Source organism: Salvelinus alpinus, chromosome 36, assembly GCF_045679555.1.
Source record: "Salvelinus alpinus chromosome 36, SLU_Salpinus.1, whole genome shotgun sequence".
NCBI classification, from domain to species: domain Eukaryota; kingdom Metazoa; phylum Chordata; class Actinopteri; order Salmoniformes; family Salmonidae; genus Salvelinus; species Salvelinus alpinus.
Genome location: NC_092121.1, coordinates 8,203,542 through 8,228,661, shown reverse-complemented (window position 1 = coordinate 8,228,661; position 25,120 = coordinate 8,203,542). Strand labels below are relative to the sequence as shown.

Below are 25,120 nucleotides of genomic sequence, written 5' to 3'. Positions count from 1 at the left end.
CACCAGCCTCTCAAAGCTGTGTTCCATTAGAAATGCATGTATTAAGAAGCAAACCAACCGGGTTCTGTCTGGAGAACTTACTCACCCCAGCCTAGCCGACTATAAATAAATGCATTATCGTCTCCCGCCGCCCTCCCGCCATGTCGATGGGCTCCACTCAAATCAAATGAACCAATCGAAGTGGACATGTCCCCTGAACTTTGTGTTCCTCAACTCGAGTGTGAAGTTCTAATAACTGCTGGGCCCGGGCTGTCTGCCATCGATAGATACCAGTCCATATGACAGTACGTCCTGAGGGGGTAATTAACCACAAGGAGGTGGGAGGAGAGAAAGCGCAAGATGTTTTCTCTGATAACATTTGTCACCAGTTGGTATCGGAACTAATGAGCAGTAATTGAGACAACCGTGACCTCACAGTCGTTAATGCCAAACTTTTGAAGTTAGACGACAAAACTAGGCTGTAAAACCACAAATGTAAAGGCAACAGGAGAAAGGTCTGGTAGGCAGACACATATTCACTCACCCACAGATAGTACATAAAGCAAGGCGATCTTCAAGTAAATATCAGACCTTGCACAAAGCAAGTATTGGCTTTAAAGACGGAGCACTGTAGGGGCTAAAGAAAGTTTGCCCACAGTGAGGTCAGGGTTGATGAATGTAATCGTCTTTGTTAAATGCTCCACTATTAAAATTCAGAGAGAGAGATTAACTTCCACTCACCAGAGAGCAAACCCTCCTCTCAATGGCTAAGTGCAGAGGTTGACGAGGAAGTGGTGAGGCTGTAGAGACAGATCACCTCAGATAAAACGTCACAGACAGCACAGGTGGTGTGAGACTGCGCAGCGCTGTGTGTGTGTGACGGCCACCAGTAGTGCAGGGTTGACTGAGCCCGGGAGCAGACGTGACCGACAGGCTAGACTCAGACAGACAATACACTGCAGCATGCACTAACACTCACCACTCACCCAGTAGAACTGTAGACAGAAGCTACATCAATACCACCTGCTTCTCTTCCAACTCCCTCTTTAACCTTGGGCTCTCCTGTTCTGTCTAGCTGGGAGAGGTTAGAGGGTGAAGGTCTAAGGGTTGTCTGGTCCCTGTATAGCCCTGGATGAAGATAGCAGCTTGTTACGAATTAAAATGGAACCATCATAGCGCATATCTTCTGTATTACAAAGTCAAGGTTAAATGACCTCTGATTTGTCTAGCCTCTTCGGGAGGCGTTTCTTACTCGATCATCTTCTCATCATCAGACTCAGATTATGGAAATCTTAAGACCTTAAGGCAGATGCAGAGCAAAGCCTTGGCAGAGCAAAGCCGTGATGTGCAACACATCAGGGTAAATATTTGCACATGTGTGTAAACAACTGCGGAGCCGGTGAGATGTCACCGTGACCCTGTCCCTCTGAGTCTGTTAGCTGCTGTCTTTTTGCGAAGAAAGCACGACGTAAGCAAAATGCATTTAGCGATCCACCGTGCAAAGACAATCACCGTTGTAATGAGTCGGCTTGTGTGTGTTCATGGACAAACGTGTTCATGATAAATCAGAGAGACATTACAGAATGTCAACAGTTTTTTGCGTCCGTAGACTGAACTGATGAGTGTGGAGATGTGTAGTTTTCTCCAGTCATACTCAGATGAGGGACTTGTCTGTCTATCCCAATAGGTGTTTTGTGTCCAGTGGACTACAGAAGTTTTGGTAAACCTGACATTTTGTATCTTTTGTCATTTTTGTGCAATGTGGAACTTTGGTTGCATTCATCAAAGCTTCTTATACCTAAATATTGGCACTATCAGGGGCTGCACTGTAAATATAACCGTACATTTTGCACCATATTTTGATCTCTGGCTATTCCAGGTGCTCAAACCCTCCTAACCATTAAAGTATAACAATGAGCGTGGAAAATGGTCACCCTTAGCCATTTTCTGGACCATACGATGTGGGTGACATTTGCAGAAATCACTTCACCAAACCCCCTAACCATTATATAAGCACAACCTTTCCCTTCCCGCTCTCCTAGCCTGCCCTTTCCACCTACCCTCTGCCCCATTCCAAGCCAGGTCTTCAATTTAATTCCACATCTGTGGCCCGCTTGAAATATTACCCCCAGAAATGAGATCCGTGACTCTGAATACAGAGTGAGGAGCACCAGGGGAGAGACGGGGGGTACATGGCCTGATCCAGTGGCAGGGCTAAATATTTGCCCTCTTCCTCTTGGTCATCTAGGTCTAGAAATGTCCACCCAGCTTCCTCCCCCTCGACCCCCAATAGGGATGCGGTAGGCAGGAGTTCACTTGGCACGGCCAGCGAGGCAGGCTGCCAAAGCCACGACGACAAAAAGTTTCCTCTCACTACGGGAGGTCATGAAAGTTCACCAACCCCGTTCGGGGCGCCACATGCACAAAACGGAAGGGAAGCGCTGTCAACTGGTCTTTGTGTGTCCATATGACTTGGAGAAAGGAAACCTCAGAACTCTAAGAGAGGTCTCCCCGGACAACGTCCAGTTAGTGCTGCATATTCATGACCTCTCTCTCTCTCTGCTCTCGCTCATGTGGTGGGTTTTTAATTGCTATAATTCAGAGTAAAGAGCTAGCTGGAGGGAACCATCGACAGACAAACAGACAGACAGACAGTGCAGACGTGTCCCTCCAGGGGTGATTGGGGTGGACTGCCAACAACATCAGACTCAACCTCACAACAACTATTAACAACTGCCCTCATCATCACATACTGTCCTACAGCTAAATGTTCCCGTGAACGTATCTGCTCTAGGCTACCATTTGATCGACCAAAGAGCTACTGAGCCACGGAGCAACAGGACAGGAGTGACTCAGCAACCAGCACTGCCTTTCTGTGGCCAATCCAATCAAACCTGCACTATGGCACACCTGTCCTGCAGATAAATGACACTATTCCGCCAAAATCTCGTCTATACCATATCAAAACACATTTTAAGATCATCACAATAACATGACTAATGTATATCATCTCAAACTAAATCCACAGGGCTATACCACAACTTAGCACATTGGTATGTTATTTACTAATGTTGTAAATTGGCTGTTGTTTTTACGGATTTTTTTATTGCTTTGGTGAAATTTTCACAAGTATGTGGTTAATTTCCATAACTTTTATTACAAAACTCAAAACAGATCATCAAAAAGGCAGTTGTTTCAAACTCTAAGCACATTTTCAACTGACTAAGTACAACACACAAAATCATACAGTCACTTTTTCAACAATCTTTTTCTAGATGAAATTGGTGTTTCATCTAGAAATACAGTTGAAGTCGGAAGTTTACATACACTTAGGTCGGAGTCGTTAAAACTCGTTTTTTAACCACTCCACAAATTTCTTGTTAACAAACTATAGTTTTGGCAAGTCGCTTAGGACATCTACTTTGTGCATGACACAAGTAATTTTTCCAACAATTGTTTACAGACATATTATTTCACTTATAATTCACAGTATCACAATTCCAGTGGGTCAGAAGTTTACATACACTAAGTTGACTGTGCCTTTAAACAGCTTGGAAATTTCCATAAAATAATGTCATGGCTTGAGAAGCTTCTGATAGGCTAATTGACATCATTTTGAGTCAATTGGAGGTGTACCTGTGGACGTATTTCAAGGCCTACCTTCAAACTCAGTGCCTCTTTGCTTGACATGGGAAAATCAAAAGAAAATAGCCAAGACCTCAGAAATAAAATGATAGACCTCCACAAGTCTGGTTCATCCTTGGGAGCAATTTCCAAACGCCTGAAGGTACCACGTTCATCTGTACAAACAATAGTATGCAAGTATAAACACCATGGGACCACGCAGCCGTCATACCGCTCAGGAAGGAGACGCATTCTGTCTCTTAGAGATGACTGTACTTTGGTGCGAAAAGTGCAAATCAATCCCAGAACAACAGCAAAGGACCTTGTGAAGATGCTAGAGGAAACAGGTACAAAAGTATCTATATCCACAGTAAAACGAGTCCTATATCAACATAACCTGAAAGGCCGCTCAGCAAGGAAGAAGCCACTGCTCCAAAACCGCCATAAAAAAGCCAGACAGACTACTGTTTGCAAATGCACATGGGGACAAAGATCGTACTTTTTGGAGAAATGTCCTCTGGTCTGATGAAACAAAAATAGAACTGTTTGGCCATAATGACCATCGTTATGTTTGGAGGAAAAAGGGGGAGGCTTGCAAGCTGAAGAACACCATCCCAACCGTGAAGCACGGGGTGGCAGCATCATGTTGTGGGGGTGCTTTGCTGCAGGAGGGACTGGTGCACTTCACAAAATAGATGGCATCATGGGGAAGGGAAATGATGGGGATATATTGAAGCAACATCTCAAGACATCAGTCAGGAAGTTAAAGCTTGGTCGCAAATGTGTCTTCCAAATGGACAATGGCCCCAAGCATACTTCCAAAGTTGTGGCAAAATGGCTTAAGGACAACAAAGTCAAGGTATTGGAGTGGCCATCACAAAGCCCTGACCTCAATCCTATAGAAAATTTGTGGGTAGAACTGAAACACGTGTGTGAGTAAGGATGCCTACAAACCTGACTCAGTTACACCAGCTCTGTTAGGAGGAATGGGCCAACATTCACCCAACTTATTGTGGGAAGCTTGTGGAAGGCTACCTGAAACGTTTGACCCAAGTTAAACAATTTAAAGGCAATTCTACCAAATACTAATTGAGTTTATGTAAACGTCTGACCCACTGGGAATGTGATGAAAGAAAAAGAAGCTGAAATAAATCTACTATCTCTCTACTATTATTCTGACATTTCACATTGTTAAAATAAAGTGGTGATCCTAACTGACCTAAGACAGGGAATTTTAACTAGGATTAGATGTCAGGAATTGTGAAAAACTGAGTTTAAATGTATTTGGCTAAGGTGTATGTATACTTCCGACTTCAACTGTACATGTTTCACAATGCTATACATGTTCATATAAAGTATGTGCCTTTCACAATGCAACGCCTCCCATTACTTTTGATATGATTCTCTTCTTTTTTGTTCAAATACATTTGCTATTATGTGGCTCTTCATACTCTACCTGTATACAGGTTCAAAATAGCAGATTTGGACACTGATAAGCGGCTAAATTGGAAAGCAGTGGCTGTACAGTAACATGCTATACATGACGCCAGAGCTCTGGCTCTGTGCTTCATAGTGTTATTTTTACCTTCTGTTTTTAAAGGAACTCAACTTACTCTTGAAAGTTGTAATGGTAGAATGCACAAGGTGCAATTTGGAAACTGGGTAGTACACCATCAGTTTTCCTCTTGTCATGTCAGTCATTGCGTAGCTTAAAGAACTATCTTTATCTTGTCATAAATGTCCAGATTAACTAGTCCATGTACGCTAATGATTTTTAGCTATGTTTTTGAGCCCATAGATTTTGTTGTAATGTTTGAGTCACTGCAAAATGTTAGACATGGCAAAATGTAGAGAATTGCAAGAAAAAGTGCTTTAAAACTGTCAAATGTTATCTGCAACCCCATGACAAAATGATTCGAATTGCAGGAAATAAAGGGGGGCTGCTCTTAATTGATGATCACTTAGATGTTTGGTAAACCTATAGATTTGACATGTATACTGGTTTGTCTGCTACAGATTTAGAGAACTACAATAGATAATCAAAATGTATGTCTCTAAAGTAGACACATAAATAGTATGATATATACTCGAATGTACTGCTATGATGATGACTAATGATTTTACACCACAGTAAATTTGGAAAAGATCTGAATTGATGTATTCAAATCAAGGTGTATTGGTCGCGTACACAGATTAGCATGTTACACCAGGTGCAGGAAAATGCTTGTGTTTCTAGCTCACACTTAACCCTAATTGCTCCAGAGGTGATGTACAATGGCGACCCTGGCCGTGACCCCACTCCCTGCGGGTATCTCAGGGGGAGTTGGGATATGCAAAAAACGCATTTCCATTACAGACTGTATGTAACAGGACAAATATAAGCTCCCCCCAAATTATTATTATATATATTTATATAGCAGATACTTTAATCCACAGTGGCAACAGTCAACATATTTTGGTATGTGTCCCCAGTGGGAATTGAACACACAACTCTAGTGTCACTAATGCCATGCTCTTTTGAACTGAGCCACATACAGGACCACTACAATACAAAAGTACAACACCATACAGTAAAATACAATACACGATTACAATACAGATGGAAGATGTACGATTGCTATCCTCATAAACGTACCACCCTCCTTCAGGGCATCGGTGAGGCATGCAATAACATCAATCCAGACCTATGTCAGGCTTGGATTCGCCATACCAAATGTTTTTCCCCAGGTGCATGAACAATGAGGATAATTACTGCAATTTCGATGAGTACCTATGGCCAAGTGCTCAAGACAGTCTTCATGCAAACTAGTGCCTGCTAAACATGATGTTTCTGTCATTTATTTAATTTGTTACATTGTGAAATATGTCTTTGATGATCACACCTTTGATCACACATGGGATAGAAATGATGGGAATTTGATGTTCAGTCAATTTTAATCGGTAGCGCAAGTGTATTGCCTAATGTGAAAACAGCATAATGTACTGTAATTTACAGTACTGTAGCATACTACATTCAAATAACAATTTTAAAAAATTGCTATTGGATTAACTGGTTGTTAAGATAACTAAATTGTGTTTTGATGATTAAACCAAAGTACTCATTATATTTTGCAGTAAACTTTTTTGGGATCAATGGCTGTGTGGTGAAAAATGTCTCCAAACAAAATGAATGCACAATGAAAGGTTTTGAATGTAAGACTGGCTGCGTATCAAGTGTTACCAGATTGGTGTATTGTTTCGAAGAGTTTTTCAAATTCAACACATACTTAAGAAAATTGTACCAAAATGATAAATACTGTAGTAGGGGCTGGATTGTGCTGTCACATTGACACCGGGGCAGAGAAGATGTTGACAGGGAGGACATTGCAAATAGTGACAATAGGGCCTTTTTAGGCCGGTGGCATTGGGGGGGGGGGGGGGGGGGGGTGAAGATAGGAGAGTGTGTGCTCGCATGAGTGCATATGTGTGTGTGTGCTTGCCTCCGTGTGCATGCATGTCGGTGTTCGTGCGTGAGTGGGGTCTCTGTGGAGGGAGGTTGCCTGTGGAGCCAAGCATGTGGATGCCCACCGACTCAGCGGCTCGCGGCACTCGTCACTTCGCATCAATCCACAACCCCTCGAAAAAATAGGACAGCCGTCCTTAAGCTACGTGGAACTGTGGAGAGCGCAATGGGCCGACTCTAGGCCTCTCTGGCTCAGATGAGACTGAGACAGTGCCAGTCTGTTGTCATGCCAGCCACGTTGTCATGTCTCCTTCTCTCACAAACATACACACTGTTCCATAGCGTCTCAATCTCTCTTGACCTTGTCTTCAGTTATAGCACACAAACAACCACAAGTGTAAACTCAGCAAAAAAAGAAACGTCCTTTTTTCAGGACCCTGTCAAAGATCATTCGTAAAAATCCAAATAACTTCACAGATCTTCATTGTAAAGGGTTTAAACACTGTTTCCCATGCTTGTTCAATAAACCATAAACAATTAATGAACATGCACCTGTGGAATGGTCGTTTTTAGACGGTAGGCAATTAAGGTCAGTTATGAAAACTTAGGACACTAAAGAGGCCTTTCTACTGACTCTGAAAAACACCAAAGAAAGATGCCCAGGTTCCCTGCTCATCTGTGTGAATGTGCCTTAGGCATGCTGCAAGGAGGCATGAGGATTGCCGATGTGGCCAAGGCAATAAATTGCAATGTCCGTACTGTGAGACGCCTAAGACAGAGCTACAGGGAGACAAGACGGACAGCTGATCGTCCTCGCAGTGGCAGACCACGTGTAACAACACCTGCACAGGATCGGCACATCCGAACATCACACCTGCGGGACAGGTACAGGATGGCAACAACAACTGCCCGAGTTACACCAGGAACGCACAATCCCTCCATCAGTGCTCAGACGGTCCTCAAAAGGCTGAGAGAGGCTGGACTGAGGGCTTGTAGGCCTGTTGTAAGGCAGGTCCTCACCAGACATTACCGGCAACAACGTTGCCTATGGGCACAAACCCACCGTCGCTGGACCAGACAGGACTGGCAAAAAGTGCTCTTCACTGACGAGTCGTGGTTTTGTCTCACAAGGGGTGATGGTCGGATTCACGTTTATCGTCGAAGAAATGAGTTACACCGAGGCCTGTACTCTGGAGAGGGATCGATTTGGAGGTGGAGGGTCCGTCATGGTCTGCGGCGGTGTGTCACAGCATCATCGGACTGAGCTTGTTGTCATTGCAGGCAATCTCAACGCTGTGCGTTATAAGGAAGAAATCCTCCCTCATGTGGTACCCTTCCTGCAGGCTCATCCTGACATGACCCTCCAGCATGACAATGCCACCAGCCATACTGCTCGTTCTGTGTGTGATTTCCTGCAAGACAGGAATGTCAGTGTCTGCCATGGCCAGCGAAGAGCCCGGATCTCAATCCCATTGAGCGCGTCTGGGACCTGTTGGATCGGAGGGTGAGGGCTAGGGCCATTCCCCCCAGAAATGTCGGGAACTTGCAGGTGCCTTGGTGGAAGAGTGGGGTAACATCTCACAGCAAGAACTGGCAAATCTGGTGCAGTCCATGAGGAGGGATGCACTGCAGTACTTAATGCACCTGGTGGCCACACCAGATACTGACTGTTACTTTTGATTTTGACCCCCCCCCTTTGTTCAGGAACACATTATTACATTTCTGTTAGTCACATGTCTGTGGAACTTGTTCCGTTTATGTCTCAGTTGTTGAATCTTGTTATGTTCATACAAATATTTACACATGTTAAGTTTGATGAAAATAAACTCAGTTGACAGTGAGGACGTTTCTTTTTTTGCTGAGTTTATTACCTGTAGAACACAACAGTTGCAACAACACACTTGTGTAACCAGTCTACCCCAATGACCTCTCCAAACCAAACCAGACCACAACACATGCTACTCCCAATTTCCAATAAAAATGTGTGTTTGTGTGTGGAGTAGACTAGGCCCTTGCATGTTGAATTTAAACTTCGCTCACGTCAATGTCAGGATCTGGCTAAATGTATATAGGCCATGAGGAGACTAAAGGGTGCAGTTGTACATGGCAGCTTCCCCATGGCAGCACAGAAGCCTCACACTTCATTATTACAAGACCAGCGACGTGCGAAACCATTACAGAGAAGCAGGGAGGGAGGGAGGGAAGATAAGGGGTTAATTGATACCCCAAACACAGTGAGGACTCTCTGAAGGCAGGGTGAGACCATCCCCTCGGAAACCCTCAATGTATTTACAGCTGGGAGGCGTTACTTGTCCCAGTATCAACAGAGAACAGTACTAGTTAGTGTGACTGGGAGCAGAAACTAGTGATCAGGAAACATTGTCCAGAGTCAGAGATACATTTAAATGCACAACAATATTTCAGCATATCCAGGTGATGGTCAAGCATGTGAGATGGTCAAGCATGTCAGATAAGAGATTCTTTTTTTTGAAAATATAAACTTTTTTAGGCTGTAAAACTGGAGAAAAATATACTTGACTAAAAAGTCAGACTATATCCTATACTCCCACCCAGTGGTGAAAAGTATAGAATCACATATTTCCACGTCACCTGAGTCAGGGCGGTGGGCTCTCAAATCTCATAGAATACCATGATACAATCTCATAAACATTTTATTATAGGGGTGTGTTAACTACGTCCGATTGATTCACGGATATAATTTAAATGTATCAATTGGTCACATAATCTCACATGAAGATGTTTAAAGAATTCTAACGTCTATGAACGAATGAATAACATTTCAAATTGATTACGTAGTGGATTAATTACCCCTCCTTAAATGCAATAATGTAAATTCTTAATTATTTACTGGCAATCACTAAAACAATGTACCAGGCAGCAACCATATTCTGCTAAAGTTTTATCTAGCAGGCGATACACGCGGATAGTTGTAGGGTGTGGAAGACCCCGAACGGCCAAGATGGCGGCGTCCATGGCAGATGCCGGGGAGTTTGAGAAGTGGCTGAATGATCGACTAGACTCCTTAGAAGTGGACCAGGAGGTGTATGGAGCTTATATTTTAGGAATACTTCAAGAGGAGGAGAGTGACGAAGAGAAGGAGGACGCACTGCTAGGAATTCTATCTGCGTTTTTGGTAAATATAGCGGGCAGACATGCCATGCTTGCGCCGCGCTAAGTTAGTCAATAGCTGGCTAACGTACTCAATGGTTACAAGTGGGTGTTAACTACGCTAACTAACAACTGAGTGACTACAATCGATCTGTTCCCATATAACTAACTGGTAACAACGTTGGCGACATGTGCCAATCTACCATTAGCCATATTTGGAGATGGGGGTTAGGCGAATCAAATCTGAAGTTATCCAGACCCTTTCTATTATTAGCCGGCTAGCCCATGTTGAGACTTAGGTGAAACTCTCCAGACAAACAGATGGTTCATGACATACAGCAGGGTGGCCAAGCCTCGAGAGCTACTAGGTACCGACCCGTTTGCAGGATTTAGTTGTTTTCACTAATCAGCTGCTCGTCAGGTTCAGTTGAATCAAGTTTGTTAGATCAGGGTTGGAGAAAGCCTACATGCTCAGTAGGCTGCTCCAAAAGTTGGCAACACCTGACATAGCACATTATACTATCAGACGATTCACTGACACTACGTCCTTCCCACTTGCTCTCAAAGGAGAAGGGGGTCGCTGCAGCTCAATGTGGCGTGTGGGAGTGTCGAAAGAAAAGTAGTGGCCCTCTTTCAGCATTGGGGGAAAATGCGCGTGAGCGCCACATCTATGTCTATGGGCACAAGCACTGTTCATGACACAATTGTTCACCCCTCTTGTTGAGAGAATTTGGAAGGTTGAACGTTTGAGAAATGTCTCAACATCAACAGTCTCAACGTCAACAGTGAAGAGGCGACTCCGGGTTGCTGGCCTTATAGGCGGAGTTGTAAAGAAAAAGCCATATCTCAGACTGGCTAATAAAATATTTAAGATGGTCAAAAGAACACAGACACTGGACAGAGGAACTCTGCCTAGAAGGCCAGCATCCCGGAGTCGCCTCTTCACTGTTGACGTTGAGACTGGCGTTTTGCGGGGACTATTTAATGAAGCTGCCAGTTGAGGACTTGTGAGGCGTCTGTTTCTCAAAATAGACACTAATGTACTTGTCCTCTTTTTCAGTTGTGCACCGGGGCCTCCCACTCCTTTCTTTTCTGGTTAGGGCCAGTTTGCGCTGTTCTGTGAAGGGAGTAATACACAGCGTTATATGAGATCTTCAGTTTCTTGGCAATTTCTTGCATGGAATAGCCTTCATTTCTCAGAACAAGAATAGACTGATGCGTTTCAGAAGAAAGTTCTTTGTTTCTGGCCATTTTGAGCCTGTATTCGAACCCACAAATGCTGATGCTCCAGATACTCAACTAGTCTAAAGAAGACCAGTTTTATTGCTTCTTTAATCAGGACAGCAGTTTACAGCTGTGCTAACATAATTGCAAAAGGGTTTCTAATGGTCAATTAGCCTTTTAAAATGATCAACTTGGATTAGCTAACACAACGTGCCATTGGAACACTGGAGTGATGGTTGCTGATAATGGGCCTCTGTACGCCTATGTAGATATTCCATAAAAAAATCTGCCATTTCCAGCTACAATAGTCATTTACAATGTCTACACTATTTCTGATCAATTTTATGTTATTTTAATGGGCAAAAAAAAGAGCTTTTCTTTCAAAAACAAGGACATTTCTTAAGTGACCCCAAACTTTTGAACGGTAGTGTATGTGAGATGGCAAAATTATTTATGATATTATTATTTGTGCCCTGGTCCTATAAGAGTTCTTTGTCACTTCCCACTAGCCGGGTTGTGGCAAAGTCACCCTCATTATTATGTTTTGTTTTGTGTGTGTGTGTGTGTGTGTGTGTGTGTGTGTGTGTGTGGCCGGCTTACAATGATGGCAAAAAACATTTGAGAGTGCGCTGACCCTGGTGCTAGAGAGAGTACGCAGCTGGAGGTTGAATGTTTGAAGGGGACGGGACTATAAAAAGTTAGGGAACCACTGGGCTAGTTGATCTGAACATTTCTGACAAGTTATAAATATCTCTCTAATGTATGTAATGACTGACATGACAAGAGGAAAACTGATGATGCACTACCCAATTTCAAAATTGCACCTTGTACAATCTACTATTACAACTTTCAAGAGTATGTTGAACGCCAGACTGCCGACCCCTCGCGCCCCCCATAGTTTGGGAACCACTGGGCTAGACCATTTGTCCCAATTTGGCCCGGGAGCCCATTCAATCTAGCCTGGTGGGAGGTTTGAGTAAAAAATATATTTACTTTGGGTTAAACACTCCTGGCCACTCTTGAATGTCTAAAACTAGACATTATGTATAAATTATAATGGACCTAAACATTTTCAAATAAATGCTATTTTTTGTATAGGCTGCTATTCTACTTGAAATAAAATCAGTGGAGGGAATGGCCATGTTAGCTACCACCGGCCACACAACCGTGATACAGCTGCCCAGTCGGAAGCATTTTAGGTTGGCAGTCTGGTCAACACAACACCAACATTCGCCGGCTTCTCGACTCGTCGTGCAGCCCGATCAGCAATGCAAAATGGTCTTGAGTGGCAACAAATCTGCCCAATTAGCTGATTCACTTTCCATATACCCACTCCTTTTGACACACCCACTCGTACATACTAGAGTTGCCATATTGGGCTGCATCTAACCATACTTGTCTCAAGGTAGTGATGTTCAAATTCACCAACTAAATGCATCTCTGTACTCTACTGTCTTCCATGCACAGGAGGATGAGAAACTTGAAGATGTCTGCAAAGAGATCATTAGTCAGTGGGCTGAGAGCTGTGCCCGGTCGGCAACCAAAAACAAGGAGGATGGTATGAACATCAATCAAAAGCTAGAAACTTAAAAGACAGAACATTATTCTAGCTGTACTTTCAGACATGAGCTAATAGCTGGAGCAGACGTTGTATGAATTATCTGTTGAATTTCCTCTCTCTCTCTGTCTTTAGCTGAGGTACTGGCCATTGCCAATCTGATAGAGAAGCAAGCACAGATTGTGGTGAAACAGAAGGAAGTATCTCAGGAGTCCAGGAAGAGGAAAGAAGCGAAAGAAGCAGTCCTGGCTCAATATGCCAATATCACAGATGACGAGGAATATCCTTGGCTCAATATATTGCAACTATTGTGTGCCCCTACAGTTATGCTTTGCTCCTTGTTAAACCTATACAGCTCTAAAGGTCTTAAGTGTTTATTTCTGTAATGTATAATGAAAGCAGTGTCTCCCAAAATGTTAATTTTTATGTGACTGCAGTGAGTAGCACTATTTTTCAAGTTTCCTTGACATCAACACTGAAGCTGAAGAAGAGGAGCAGGCTTTTCCCCCCCAGTGGTGATAAATGTATCCTGTCTATGCCTTTTATTGCTCCTCCTATAACTCTAATTGAGGAAAAATGTACTTACTGTGATATGTGGTTGTCCCACCTAGCTATCTTAAGATGAATGCACTAACTGCGTCACTCTGGATACGTGTCTGCTAAATGACTAAAATGGAATGCAAATGTATTGTTTACTGCATTAAGTAATATTTAACCAGTACTATATTTTTAAAAGAACACTTATGGCACCGTCAACTTCTTAACCCAGGTAATAGTACATTTTGTTCTGTATTTGTAAAGTGCCTTGGAATAAGAGAGCTGATCCAGGATCAGTGTTGCCTGTTAAATCTTGATTAAATGTATAGGGGAAACCTGATCCTAGATCAGCACTCCTACTATGAGACGCTTTATGAATAGGGGGGCTGGTTTTGCTGTGAAACTCCTTTACTGGTCGCCTCAGCCCTGTTTAAGAACACCAACGTGGAGGAGGTTCTGAGCAGGAAGAAGCAGCAGAGGGACCAGGCTAAGGAAGATTCGCATAAGAAGAAAGAGACGGACAAGATGCAGCGTGAGAAGGATAAACTAGCCAGGCAGGACAGGAAGGACAAGGAGAAGAAACGCACACAGAAAGGAGAATGCAAAAGATGAGAAAAACTAATGACACTTTGGGACATTGTCACATTAAATGTTTTGTTACTGGACAAAAAACTGAAATCAATATCTATTTTTACCTATCCCTTATTACCACCCTTACGATTGTAACATGACGTTGTAACAAGAACTTGTCTGGACATTGTTTTAACCAATTACCGTTATAGATTTCAGTCAAGCTTTATCTAAAGCTGGGAAACAGTCCATCTATCTACAATGTGTTCTTTCTCCTCAACTCAATTAATAAAGTAAATCAGTGACTCTATGAAAAGCCAACATTAATAGTCTATCTCTACTTGCTATGATCAACCTCCACAAGCTCTTGCTTGTATCTGTCATCCTACCATGTTGAAACTAAAGAGGCCGATGTTTCTGTATCATTGCTGTCCCTGCCTCCTTTTCAATATGCCTCTAATAATAGGGAGACTGTCTGAAAATGAATAGTCATTCAATAGATGTAGCATGCAAGCCTTCACTCTAAAAATGTTTGCCCAGTTTAAGTAATAATTTTCCAAGATAAATGTTTTTAAATGGCATTCAAATGTTCTGCAATTACTATAGGGGATATTATAGTAAAAGGAAGGGGGAAGTGCCCTATGGGATCTTAACTCACTCAGATTGAGGCACTGCTAGTATGTGCCAATGTGTTGCAAATGCTTTTCCTCTTTGGAGACGGATTCACTCAAGGCTCACACTCAAGTCATTGTCATATTAAATACATTCAGTTTGGCACCCCAGTCTTCATGTACTGTCTATGCACTCTCTTGTATGAGAATCAGAACAACGTGGCGGTTGATACTGTATACCTCGATTATATCATATACAATGTTTGCAGAATGGCAATGGGGTTTATTTTTAACATTTTTTGAATAAATAAATGCCATTTTAAAGAGCTTTATTGTTTTTTGAAGTAATAAAACAGAAACAATTATTGTGAAACATACAATTTCAAACAGGAACATTAAAAATACAGGGGTTTGAACACGTTTGCCACCTGTCTTACAAGTGTGTATTATGTCATTGATAGTATGTGTCCATCAAACTTAATTCTGATGTTTTTATGTTTTTGAAATGAGCTGTAATGCAGCGTGATTAACATTGAGAACTAAATTCAAAATAAGAATAACATAAGAGTTAATTAACATCAATGCATGACATGTCCAAATTTCTAACCTACTGAGAGTAAGTAAAAACAATACACTGACTAGAGTATGTTGCTTTTCAGGTAAACTGAGGAAACACTAAGCTTCAAGTTGACGATTGATTGGTATGTTAACATGGAATATTACAGAAAAGTGGTTCCCATTGCCATATCTACTCAACTTAGGAGGCAATGATCACTTATCCACAATTATTGGTTGTTAAGAAGCATATTAGAGAACTGAATGTCAAATCACATTCAAATAAATAAGTAAAACAATCAGGAAAACATTCAAATGACTGCCATGTTTTAATAATTATAAATAGTGTCTTTAAATTATATTCGGGCTTTCCAAGATTCCCATTATTTTCGATGACCCTAATCACAAAATGTTGTTATTTTGAAGATAAATTATGCCTTAACACATTTCATATTATGAATTCCCCTACCCCAAGAGCAACTATCAAACAAATTGTATTAACATTTGTGGCCACTAAGGTAAATTAAACTCATTTTCCTTGCAATGATTGCAAGGACCCTAGCTCTAAGGTAGTTGACAATACTGATGAATGTAATACTGTATATTCTCCTACAGTTATCACCCCCACCATATCTGATCAGGCTCTGCTCTCTCTCATGTTCCTAATAGAAGCTCGTTAACAGGGATTTACTGGGGCTGAAGGGATTATGGGGATTCTCAATTTACATTTACATTTACATTTAAGTCATTTAGCAGACGCTCTTATCCAGAGCGACTTACAAATTGGTGCATATTAAACAGCATAATAGAATTGTACTGCCATTTAAAATAAATGCACCCCCGGTTATCCCATTACATTGTTCTGAACCACCTGCTTAAAGATACATTTTAAATAAGACTGATAATCTCCAAAAATAAATTTCCTCTATTTGCTCAATCTGAGGCCACATGCAAGAATTCCTTCTGTTCTGTCTAATGTGATCAAAATTTCATCTGGCCTAATGCTCCTCACTGGTCTTGCTCTCAGCAACATCTATAGCATGAACGTGAGTGTCACGTGAACCATAGGGTGGCTCAGTGGCATCAGAACTGGATAAGTGTTCTCCCTGGGCTGGTCTCCTCAGAGGTGCTCTGCTCATCCAGCTTGTCCGTGTTGGACTTGGGTAGGGTCATCTGTAGGGCACACCACAGGGCAGTGCGGGACTTCCTTGTGGTCAAACACAGATCCTTCAGTGCTGTAGCAAGCAGCAGGATATGCCCCTGGCTATCTATGAAAAAAGAAAGAAAATGGTGTCATCTGGTTTGCTTAATATAAGGAATTTGAAAGGATTTATACTTTTACTTTTGATACTTAAGAATATTTGAGCAAATACATTTACTTTTGATACTTAAGTATATTTAAAACCAAATACTTTTACTCAAGTAGGATTTTACTGGGTGACTTTCACTTTTACTTGAGTCATTTTCTATTATGGTATCTTTACTTTTACTCAAGTATGACAATTGGGTATTTTTTCAACCACTGGTTTTTAGGCCTCATCATCAGAGCTGACAAATGCTGCTCATCCCTAACACGGAAGGGCAAATGTAGAAGATAAGCTCTGTTATTTGCTCTTTCAAGGAAATAAATTATAAAAGGCTCTACAGAATTAAAAAAAGGCAGCCATATTTACAGAATAAATCTAAAACAACATTGGAAGACAAGCACAGACAAATGCTTGGGGATTCAGTTGTTTAGAACTAGCTGTGGCTCATTAATGACTTCGTGTTGAGTTACCTCTGTCCTCTCTGAAATGTGCGCTGGCCTGTCTCTGACGGTTTGAAGTGTTGACAAATTCCTCCTTGCGTCTGGCCTGGGTAATGTAAATAGCCTCGAGGTGTCTGTCCAGCGCTGAACAAATATTGGCATGGAGGGGGAAGCTACGCAGACGCTCCATTTTACCCAGAAGGCTCACCACCTATGATATAAGAGGAAAATCAATTCCATCAATATTTCTTCAAATGTATTTTGAAACACTTGCAGAACTTGATGGGTGTTCATCTAGCCTACAGCAACTGGTATGCATGTATTGGTCTTAATCAACTCTTCTATCAACACTCATGCCAACTTTCATGGAATTAGCCATCATCCAATCCTAAAATTCCAAAGTGGACATTTAACCTCCTAGAGTCGATTCACGCACCGGTGCATCAATCTATCATTAAAAAAAATCCCCATTAAAATCTGTCAGTTTAACCTAGAGATATCTGCATTGGATGAGTCTCTTTCCACCACATCTGCCGATGTCGCACTTCCACATCTGCGTTTGGCCTACAAACTAATGCGGCTCCAAGTGTCACGGGACTCGTCTGTAGGTAACTGGCTTTTTTTTTTTTTTAATTGATGGAAATATGAAGGTAGTTTTGTGCCTACCCAAAAAAGGGGTTGAATATGTGTAAAAAAAATATATATATTTCCTGAGCTTTCTTATATCTCCTAGATATAGGACAAACACTTCAAAACCTGGTTTATTTTTTGCCAATTACAGTGCATTTGGGAACTATTCAGACCCCTTAACTTTTTCCACATTTTGTTAAATTAAAGCCTTATTCTAAACTGGATTAAATCACTTTTTTTCCCCCTCATCAATCTACACAATACTCCATAATGACAAAGCATGAAATGGTTTTTAGAAATGTTTGCAAATTTATAAAAATAGGAAATAAAAAAATAAAAAAGTTAAAATATAACATTTACATAAGTATTCAAACCCTTTACTCAGTCCTTGTTGAAGCACCTTTGGCAGCGATTACAGCCTTGCGTCTTCTTGGGTATGACGCAACAAGCTTGGCACACCTGTATTTGGGGAGTTTCTCACATTCTTCTCTGCAGATCCACTCAAGCTCTGTCAGGTTGGATGGGGAGCGTTGCTGCACAGCTATTTTCAGGTCTTTCCAGAGATGTTCGATCAGGTTCAAGTCAGGGCTCTGGCTGTGCCACTCAAGGACATTAAGAGACTTGTCCAGAAGCCACTCCTGCGTTGTCTTGGCTGTGTGCTTAGGGCCGTTGTCCTGTTGGAAGGTGAATCTTCGCCCCAGTCTGAAGTCCTGAGCGCTCTGGAGCAAGTTTTCATCAAGGATCTCTCTGTTTTGGTACCCTTCCCCAGATCTGTGCCTCGACACAAGGGTCTGAATACTTATGTAAATAAGGTATTCAAGTTTTTTTATATACATTTGCAAACATTTCTAAAAACCTGTTTCCGCTTTGTCATTATGGGGTATTGTGTATAGATTGATGAGGGACATTTTTCCCCAATCAATTTGAATAAGGCTGTAACGTAACAAAATGTGGAAAAAGTCAATGGAACTGAATACTTTCTGAATGTACTGTATGAATATGTTATTCAATGCGTTTCTATAGTAGTAAAGGCCAAATTCAATACTTTATCAAAACTTAAAAAATATATATTTTGATAAATAAAGGGGTCCTAAAATTCTAAATCAAATAGCTAAATGATCCGTAGCATGACCATCTTAAAACAATTCCATATGTCAGCTTAGAATCCCCCCGAAGAATGAATATCTCTCACCTTGGCTTGTTCTCGGATCTGGTCCACGATGAGACGGTCCACTCTGGAAGGGTTAGGTGGGATTTTGGGGAGGGCACTGCTGGTCACCACAGAAATCCGCTTTCCAGGATAACTCATGGTAAGGACGTCCTCTGTCTAAAACACATAATATAAAAAAACACTTAACGCCAACCAGTCAAACTATACATTTTAATCCTAGTTTGGGAGTCATTCTTACCAAGTATTGTATTGCAGCATAATCAGATAAATAATAAGGATTTCAAGACGATCACAACAAACAAAAATATTCCCACTAAATGAACCACTTATTTTTATTGTTCACCTTCTTCCTCTCCTTCTCCAGGACTCTCCACTGCTCATAGCACTCCTCCAGGTGGGAGTGGAGCTGGCTCATGGGTCCTCCCCGGTTCCTCATTATCCTCGGGGAGCGGAGGCCTCCCATCATCCCTGGGTAAGGGTTCTCTCCGCTGGAGCCCATCATGTCATTGAGGTAAGGGTTGAAAGCTGCAAATTCCCCGTCTGGCAGCAGGTCACACAGGTCCATGGGGGGGATGGAACCGCCGTAGAGGTAGGAGGATCTGGAGTTGAAGCTGGCAGAGTTCAGAGACATGTGGCAGGAGTTCTGTCTGGGGTCATTCACAGCCTGATACATGCAAGGCAGAAAGGCTGGGTTCTTTCCTGCGTTGACTGTGCCGTTTCCTCCGCCGAATCTCTGAGAGCCATACATGCTGCCGAGTAGGTCGAGGTAAGGGTTCTGCAGGAGCCCCTGCTTCTTGTCCCCGTCTCCTGTCATGTGAGTGCTGGTCTGGAGCCTTGTCTTCCCATCCAAGCGCTGAGTGGAGGAGCAGCCATCAGCCACCAGCCCAGCCATGTGCATCCTGCTCTTGTCCAGCTGCATCTCAAAGTCACTGTCGCTGGCTCCCCTCCTCAGCCCGCCCATGCCCATCCCGACCTGGTTCTGTCCTTCCCTGCTGCTGTGGTTGCTGGGCCCGTCGCCCTGACTGTAGTCCTGGATGCACGGTGGTGGTCCTCTCTGCATCTGGTGGGAGTGCTGAGGTACAAACTCAGACACAGAGTGGGACAGCATCTTGGACGGCCCAGAGGATAAACAGTTTCCCCTTGGCTGCTGATGCTGCTGCTTGAGTTTGTTCTGCAACTGGTTCTGCTGGCTATAATGGTACTGGTTCAGACTCAGGCCCGTAGAGAGGGGATTGCTTCCTTTCTGGACAGCCATCTTGTTTTGGTGAGAAATTGTAGGATTAAAAGACGCTGAGAATGAGTTTGCTTGTTGGAAATACTCAACGTGTTGTGGACCAAATCCAGATAAGTCTTTGGAATCAAAGTCACTCTGTAGCGGCTGTTTGCTCTTCATTCCGCCATCAGTCTCCCTCTGCATGGCTCCATACTCCCCTCCCAGTTCCTTCTTAAACTGCATGGCTTGAGTGCTTTGCCCAGGCATCCTGGTGTTGGAGAAGTTCCTCTGTTCGGCCATGATGTTGTCATACTGCATCTGCACACTCTGCCGGTTCTGGGGCTCCCTACCACATGCGTTGTCCTGCTCACCCACCATCAGAGCCTGGATGTTGCTGGCCAGCTTGTTGACCTCTTGCATGGTGTACTGCTTGGTCCTTCTGGGCTTGGCGCTGATCTGGCCTGGGAACTCTTCATAGTAGTGGTCAAAGCACTGGCTGTTTATCTTGCTCTGGGGGCAGAAGGAGGGTGCAAAGGCATCCATGTGGCCAGAAAGAGCGTTCCCAGACCCACAGAACCCTCCAACCTTCTCAGCTGTGTTGTACTCGTGTTTACTCGGCCTCGTGTTTGAACAGTAGGCGTTCCCCACGTTGGGCAGCGGTAGCCCCGGCGGCTTCGGCAGCTCTTGGGTCTGTAGAGAGTATCTAGTGTCCATATCTCCATTGCAGGAAGGGAGGAGCCACTGCTGGTCACTGGTATCAAAGCCGTTGAAACGCTGGTAGAACTCTTCGGAACCTCTGTTCATTGGCTGCCCTTGTGCTTTACTGAAAGACTCAGGGTAAACATGGTTCGGCAGAAAGTTGGACTGCACTTTGGACTCTGACTGGAAGTACTGCTGGCAATCGTCGCTCATTGACTTGGGAGACCAGACAGATTTCAGTTGGGATAATGTCCTAAAAGGAGAGTTGAGAAGTTAAAGGTTAAATACAGTTTTTTAAACACAATTGAAAGTCTCAAAGTCATTACTGGCAAACGTTGCGGTTTCGATTTTCAATTCCCATTAATTTGCCTCCCAATACAATGAAATGAGCTCATATCACTGAAGACAAAAAATACCCTCCTAATGAATAACTTACTCTTCAGTATAGTAACTGTCCATTTGATTAGCCTCCTCCAAGATATTTGACACCAGCCCATAGAGATCAGCTTCACTTCCACAGTCATTTCCATCTGGGAGATTCCTTGGAGATTTAAAACATAAGCATTTCAAAAGACATGAAAAAAGAAGACCATTTACATTTCAAATGGAGTGGGACATACAGTATATGAAAAAGTCCAGTGGTTATTAGAAGTTCAACTGAATTTCAAATGGACAGTGTGTTCATGAACACCTTGTGTCTTCAAATCACCTATGAAATGTTCTCTATGATTTCAGTACAATTAATTATAATAAACAAAAATACAACATGCAACAATTTCAAAGATTTTATTGAGCTACAGTTCATATAAGGAAATCAGTCCATTTAAATAAATATCTGATCTTAAAAAATCAGCCCCTAATCTATGGATTTCACATGACTGGGAATACAGATATGCATCTGTTGGTCACAGATACTGTCCCATATAAAAAAGTAGGGTAGTGGATCAGAAAACCAGTCTGTATATGGTGTGACCACCATTTGCCTCATACAGCGCGACACATCTCCTTCGCATAGAGTTGATCAGGCTGTTGATTGTGGCCTGTGGAATGTTGTCCCATTACTCTTCAATGGCTGTGCGAAGTTTCTGCATATTGGCAGGAACTGGAAGACAATGTCATACACATCGATCCAGAGAATCCCAAACATGCTCAATGGGTGACATGTCTGGTGAGTATGCAGGCCATGGAAGAACTGGGACATTTTAAACTTCCTGGAATTGTGTACAGATCCTTGCAATATGGGGCCGTGCATTATCACGCTGAAACCTGAGGTGATGGCGGTGAATGAATGGCACGAAAATGGATCTCGTCACGGTATCTCTTTGCATTCAAATTGCCATTGATAAAATACAATTGTGTTTGTTGTCTGTAGCTTATACCTGCCCATACCATAACCCAGTGTTGTAATGTCCTTAATTAAGTAAAAATACTTTAAAGTACTACTTAAGTCGTTTTTTGGGGTATCTGTACTTTAATGTTAATATTTTTGACTACTTTTACTTTTACTTCAATACATTTCTAAAGAAAATGTTGTACTTTTTACTCCATACATTTTCTCTGACCCCCAAAAGTACTTGTTACATTTTGAATGCTTAGCAGGACAGAACATGGTCCAATTCACACTTATCAAGAGGACATCCCTGGTCATCCCTACTACCTCTGATCTGACGGACTCACTAAACACAAATACTTTGTTTGTAAATGATGTCTGAGTGTTGGAGTGTGCTCCTGGCTATCCGTAAATAAATAAAAAAAACATGAAAATTGTGCCTACTAGTTTGCTTAATATAAGTAATAAGAAAATATTCATACTTTTACTTTTGATACTTAAGTATACTTACAACCAAATGCTTTTAGACTTTTCCTCAAGTAGTATTTTACTGGGTGACTTTCACTTTTACTTGAGTAATTTTCTATTAAGGTATCTTTACTTTTACTAAAGTATGACAATTGGGTACTTTTTCCACCACTGCCACCATGGGGCACTCTGTTCACAACATTGACATCAGCAAACCACTCGCCCACACGACGCCATACACGTGGTCTGCGGTTGTGAGGCCAGTTGGAGTTACTGCCAAATTCTCTAAAACGACAGAGACAGCGTATGGTACAGAAATTAACATTAAATTATCTGGCAACAGCTCGGGTGGACATTCCTGCAGTCAGCACGCTAATTGCACGCTCCCTCAAAACTTGAGACACCTGTGGCATTGTGTTTCTCCTGGCAAAGGAGAAATGCTCACTAAAAGGGATGTAAACAAATTTGAGGCCAATATTTGAGCGAGATAAGCTTTTTGTGCATATGGAACATTTCTGGGGTCTTTTATTTCAGCTCATGAAACATGGAACCAACACTTTACATGTGTTTATATTTTTGTTCAGTATAAATTAAGACTCTGCCTTCTTTTTCCCAATACATTCTTCAGACTGTCAATGTTAAATACTGGTATGACAAAACACAGTATGGACCAGGTCAGTATACAATTCTGAGAGTTGCATTAGAAGTAGTTAGTTTAGGTACCTGCTTTTAACATTGTTCTGGGTGCAATTAATGAGTTGATATGGATCATCCTGTGCAGACCAGGGTGTGTAGGACATGGGAGGTTCTTCTGGCAGTGAGAAATCGGGTAATGGGACGTAAGGCTGCAAGAGCCTTTCGTTGTCCTCAGTTCCACAGGTCTGTGAGACAATAAAAAAGGAAATTCATGAACCCTAGTGAAAACGTCAGCCAGTCACTGGTGAGAGATGAGAGGTAACATTAGCATTCTGATTCTGTTTAGCCTACAATAGACAATTCATACCTAAGACTTACAAAACACTAGCTACTTAATATAAACCATTAATAAACATACCACTTGAATTATTTCTCATCTATAGCCTACATTGTAATGAACTGCAATCTAGAAAAGTTAAACATTTCTTTTAAATGTCTCACCTGATGCTTATTTGTGGAAAAGAATGAGTCTGAACCGGCTGATGCACTCTGGAATCGATCAAACGCCATTCTCACTCCTCTTGAACTTATTCTATTCTTCACTGCATTATTAAACTAAACATTACAAAGATATTCATACAAACATTCAACAGAACAATACAGTTTCATTGACTACCTATCTCTATTATTAGATATACAGCTAACAGGGTAATAACATATTGTATTGCACATGGCTAACTCGGCCCAAGTCAAATTATAATTAAGTGTATGTTAGCTTGCAACAGTAGCGAACGTTAACTAGATAAATTAGTTACAAAGATAGAAAGAAGGATGCTCAGCAGGTGTCTAGCTAGCTAAGCTAGCTAAACCCAAAACACCCAACTTTTATGAGTTCAATCAACAACGTATTCTGAATGACACAGTAATAACAGACAGTTTCACTTTTGTCCTAAGTTAGCTTTTGTGTCCCTTGTATCCCTCAGTCACACGATTTATGTCTAACTAAATTTAGCTAGCCAACTGGGCTAGCTAGCTACTTACCTCCATAAATTAACTTGTAAACAACGTTTCTGTAGGAAATTTCCCCAGGTGAAATGTTCACGATTTAAAAATCTAACTTTAAAAATAAAATGAATTAAATCAAACGGACTTTATACAATGACAGGGGAAATCACTAGTACATTGCGGCTAGCTATAGAACTACGTATTGATCTCGAGCTTGCCAGTTGCTCTTCTCGCTTTTGTAAACTAGTGTCACGAGCAAGACCTTCAGCGGACATCTCACTCAAGATCTTCACATCAACCCCCGCGAATAAAATTATCTTCTTTTATCACTAACTGTCTCAAAGGTGATGATTGGTCCATAAAAAGATGTTTCACCCAATGGGTTCAAATAGGGATTGTACACATAAAGGGCATAGCAACCAATACTTTTTATAAAATTAAAAGATGGGGGAATCCTATTTTACTATCAATGAGGGACTATATCATGAGGCTTTTTCATGCATAGTGAAGGATTTTGTTGAACATTTATTGCTCTTCTTGAATCATCATGGAACTTTTTTTAAATAAGTAAACGTGTGGTCGGCTACATCATAATAAAGTATACAATCCTGTGTTACATTAAATACTAATAACTAAGTCATAGCAAAAATAGTGCTTAGTCATGTCCAGGGCCTCAATTTATTCAACCAAATATGAATAAACTTCCCTTGTACAAGTCGTTGGAGACTGGATGAAATACCACAGTCCCATCACAGCAGCAAGATTTGTGACCTGTTGCCAGGAACAAACACCATTGTAAATACAACCCATATTTATGCTTATTTATTTTCCCTTTTGTACTTTAACCATTTCTACATCGTTACAACACTGCATATATACATAATATGACATTTGTAATGTCTTTATTCTTTTGAAACTTCTGTGAGTGGAATGTTAACTGTTCATATTTATTGTTTATTTCACTTTTGTATATTATCTACCTCACTTGCTTT

At 41.8% G+C, this 25,120-nt stretch overlaps 1 protein-coding gene and 1 pseudogene across 1 annotated transcript; one reads left to right on the top strand and one right to left on the bottom strand.

The window, feature by feature from the left end:
- Positions 1-9,959: 9,959 nt before the first annotated feature.
- LOC139565025 (coiled-coil domain-containing protein 43-like) lies at positions 9,960-15,001 on the top strand (annotated as a pseudogene).
- A 1,036-nt stretch (positions 15,002-16,037) lies between these two features.
- LOC139564843 (meiosis-specific coiled-coil domain-containing protein MEIOC-like) lies at positions 16,038-24,170 on the bottom strand. Its single transcript, XM_071384684.1, has 8 exons — positions 24,165-24,170; positions 23,625-23,738; positions 23,211-23,368; positions 21,126-21,230; positions 19,121-20,942; positions 18,799-18,933; positions 17,007-17,187; positions 16,038-16,497 (listed from the first exon to the last, which is right to left on the bottom strand). Exons 1-8 carry the CDS (start codon positions 24,168-24,170, stop codon positions 16,313-16,315), a joined length of 2,706 nt encoding a protein of 901 aa, XP_071240785.1. The 3' UTR covers positions 16,038-16,312.
- Positions 24,171-25,120: the final 950 nt, after the last annotated feature.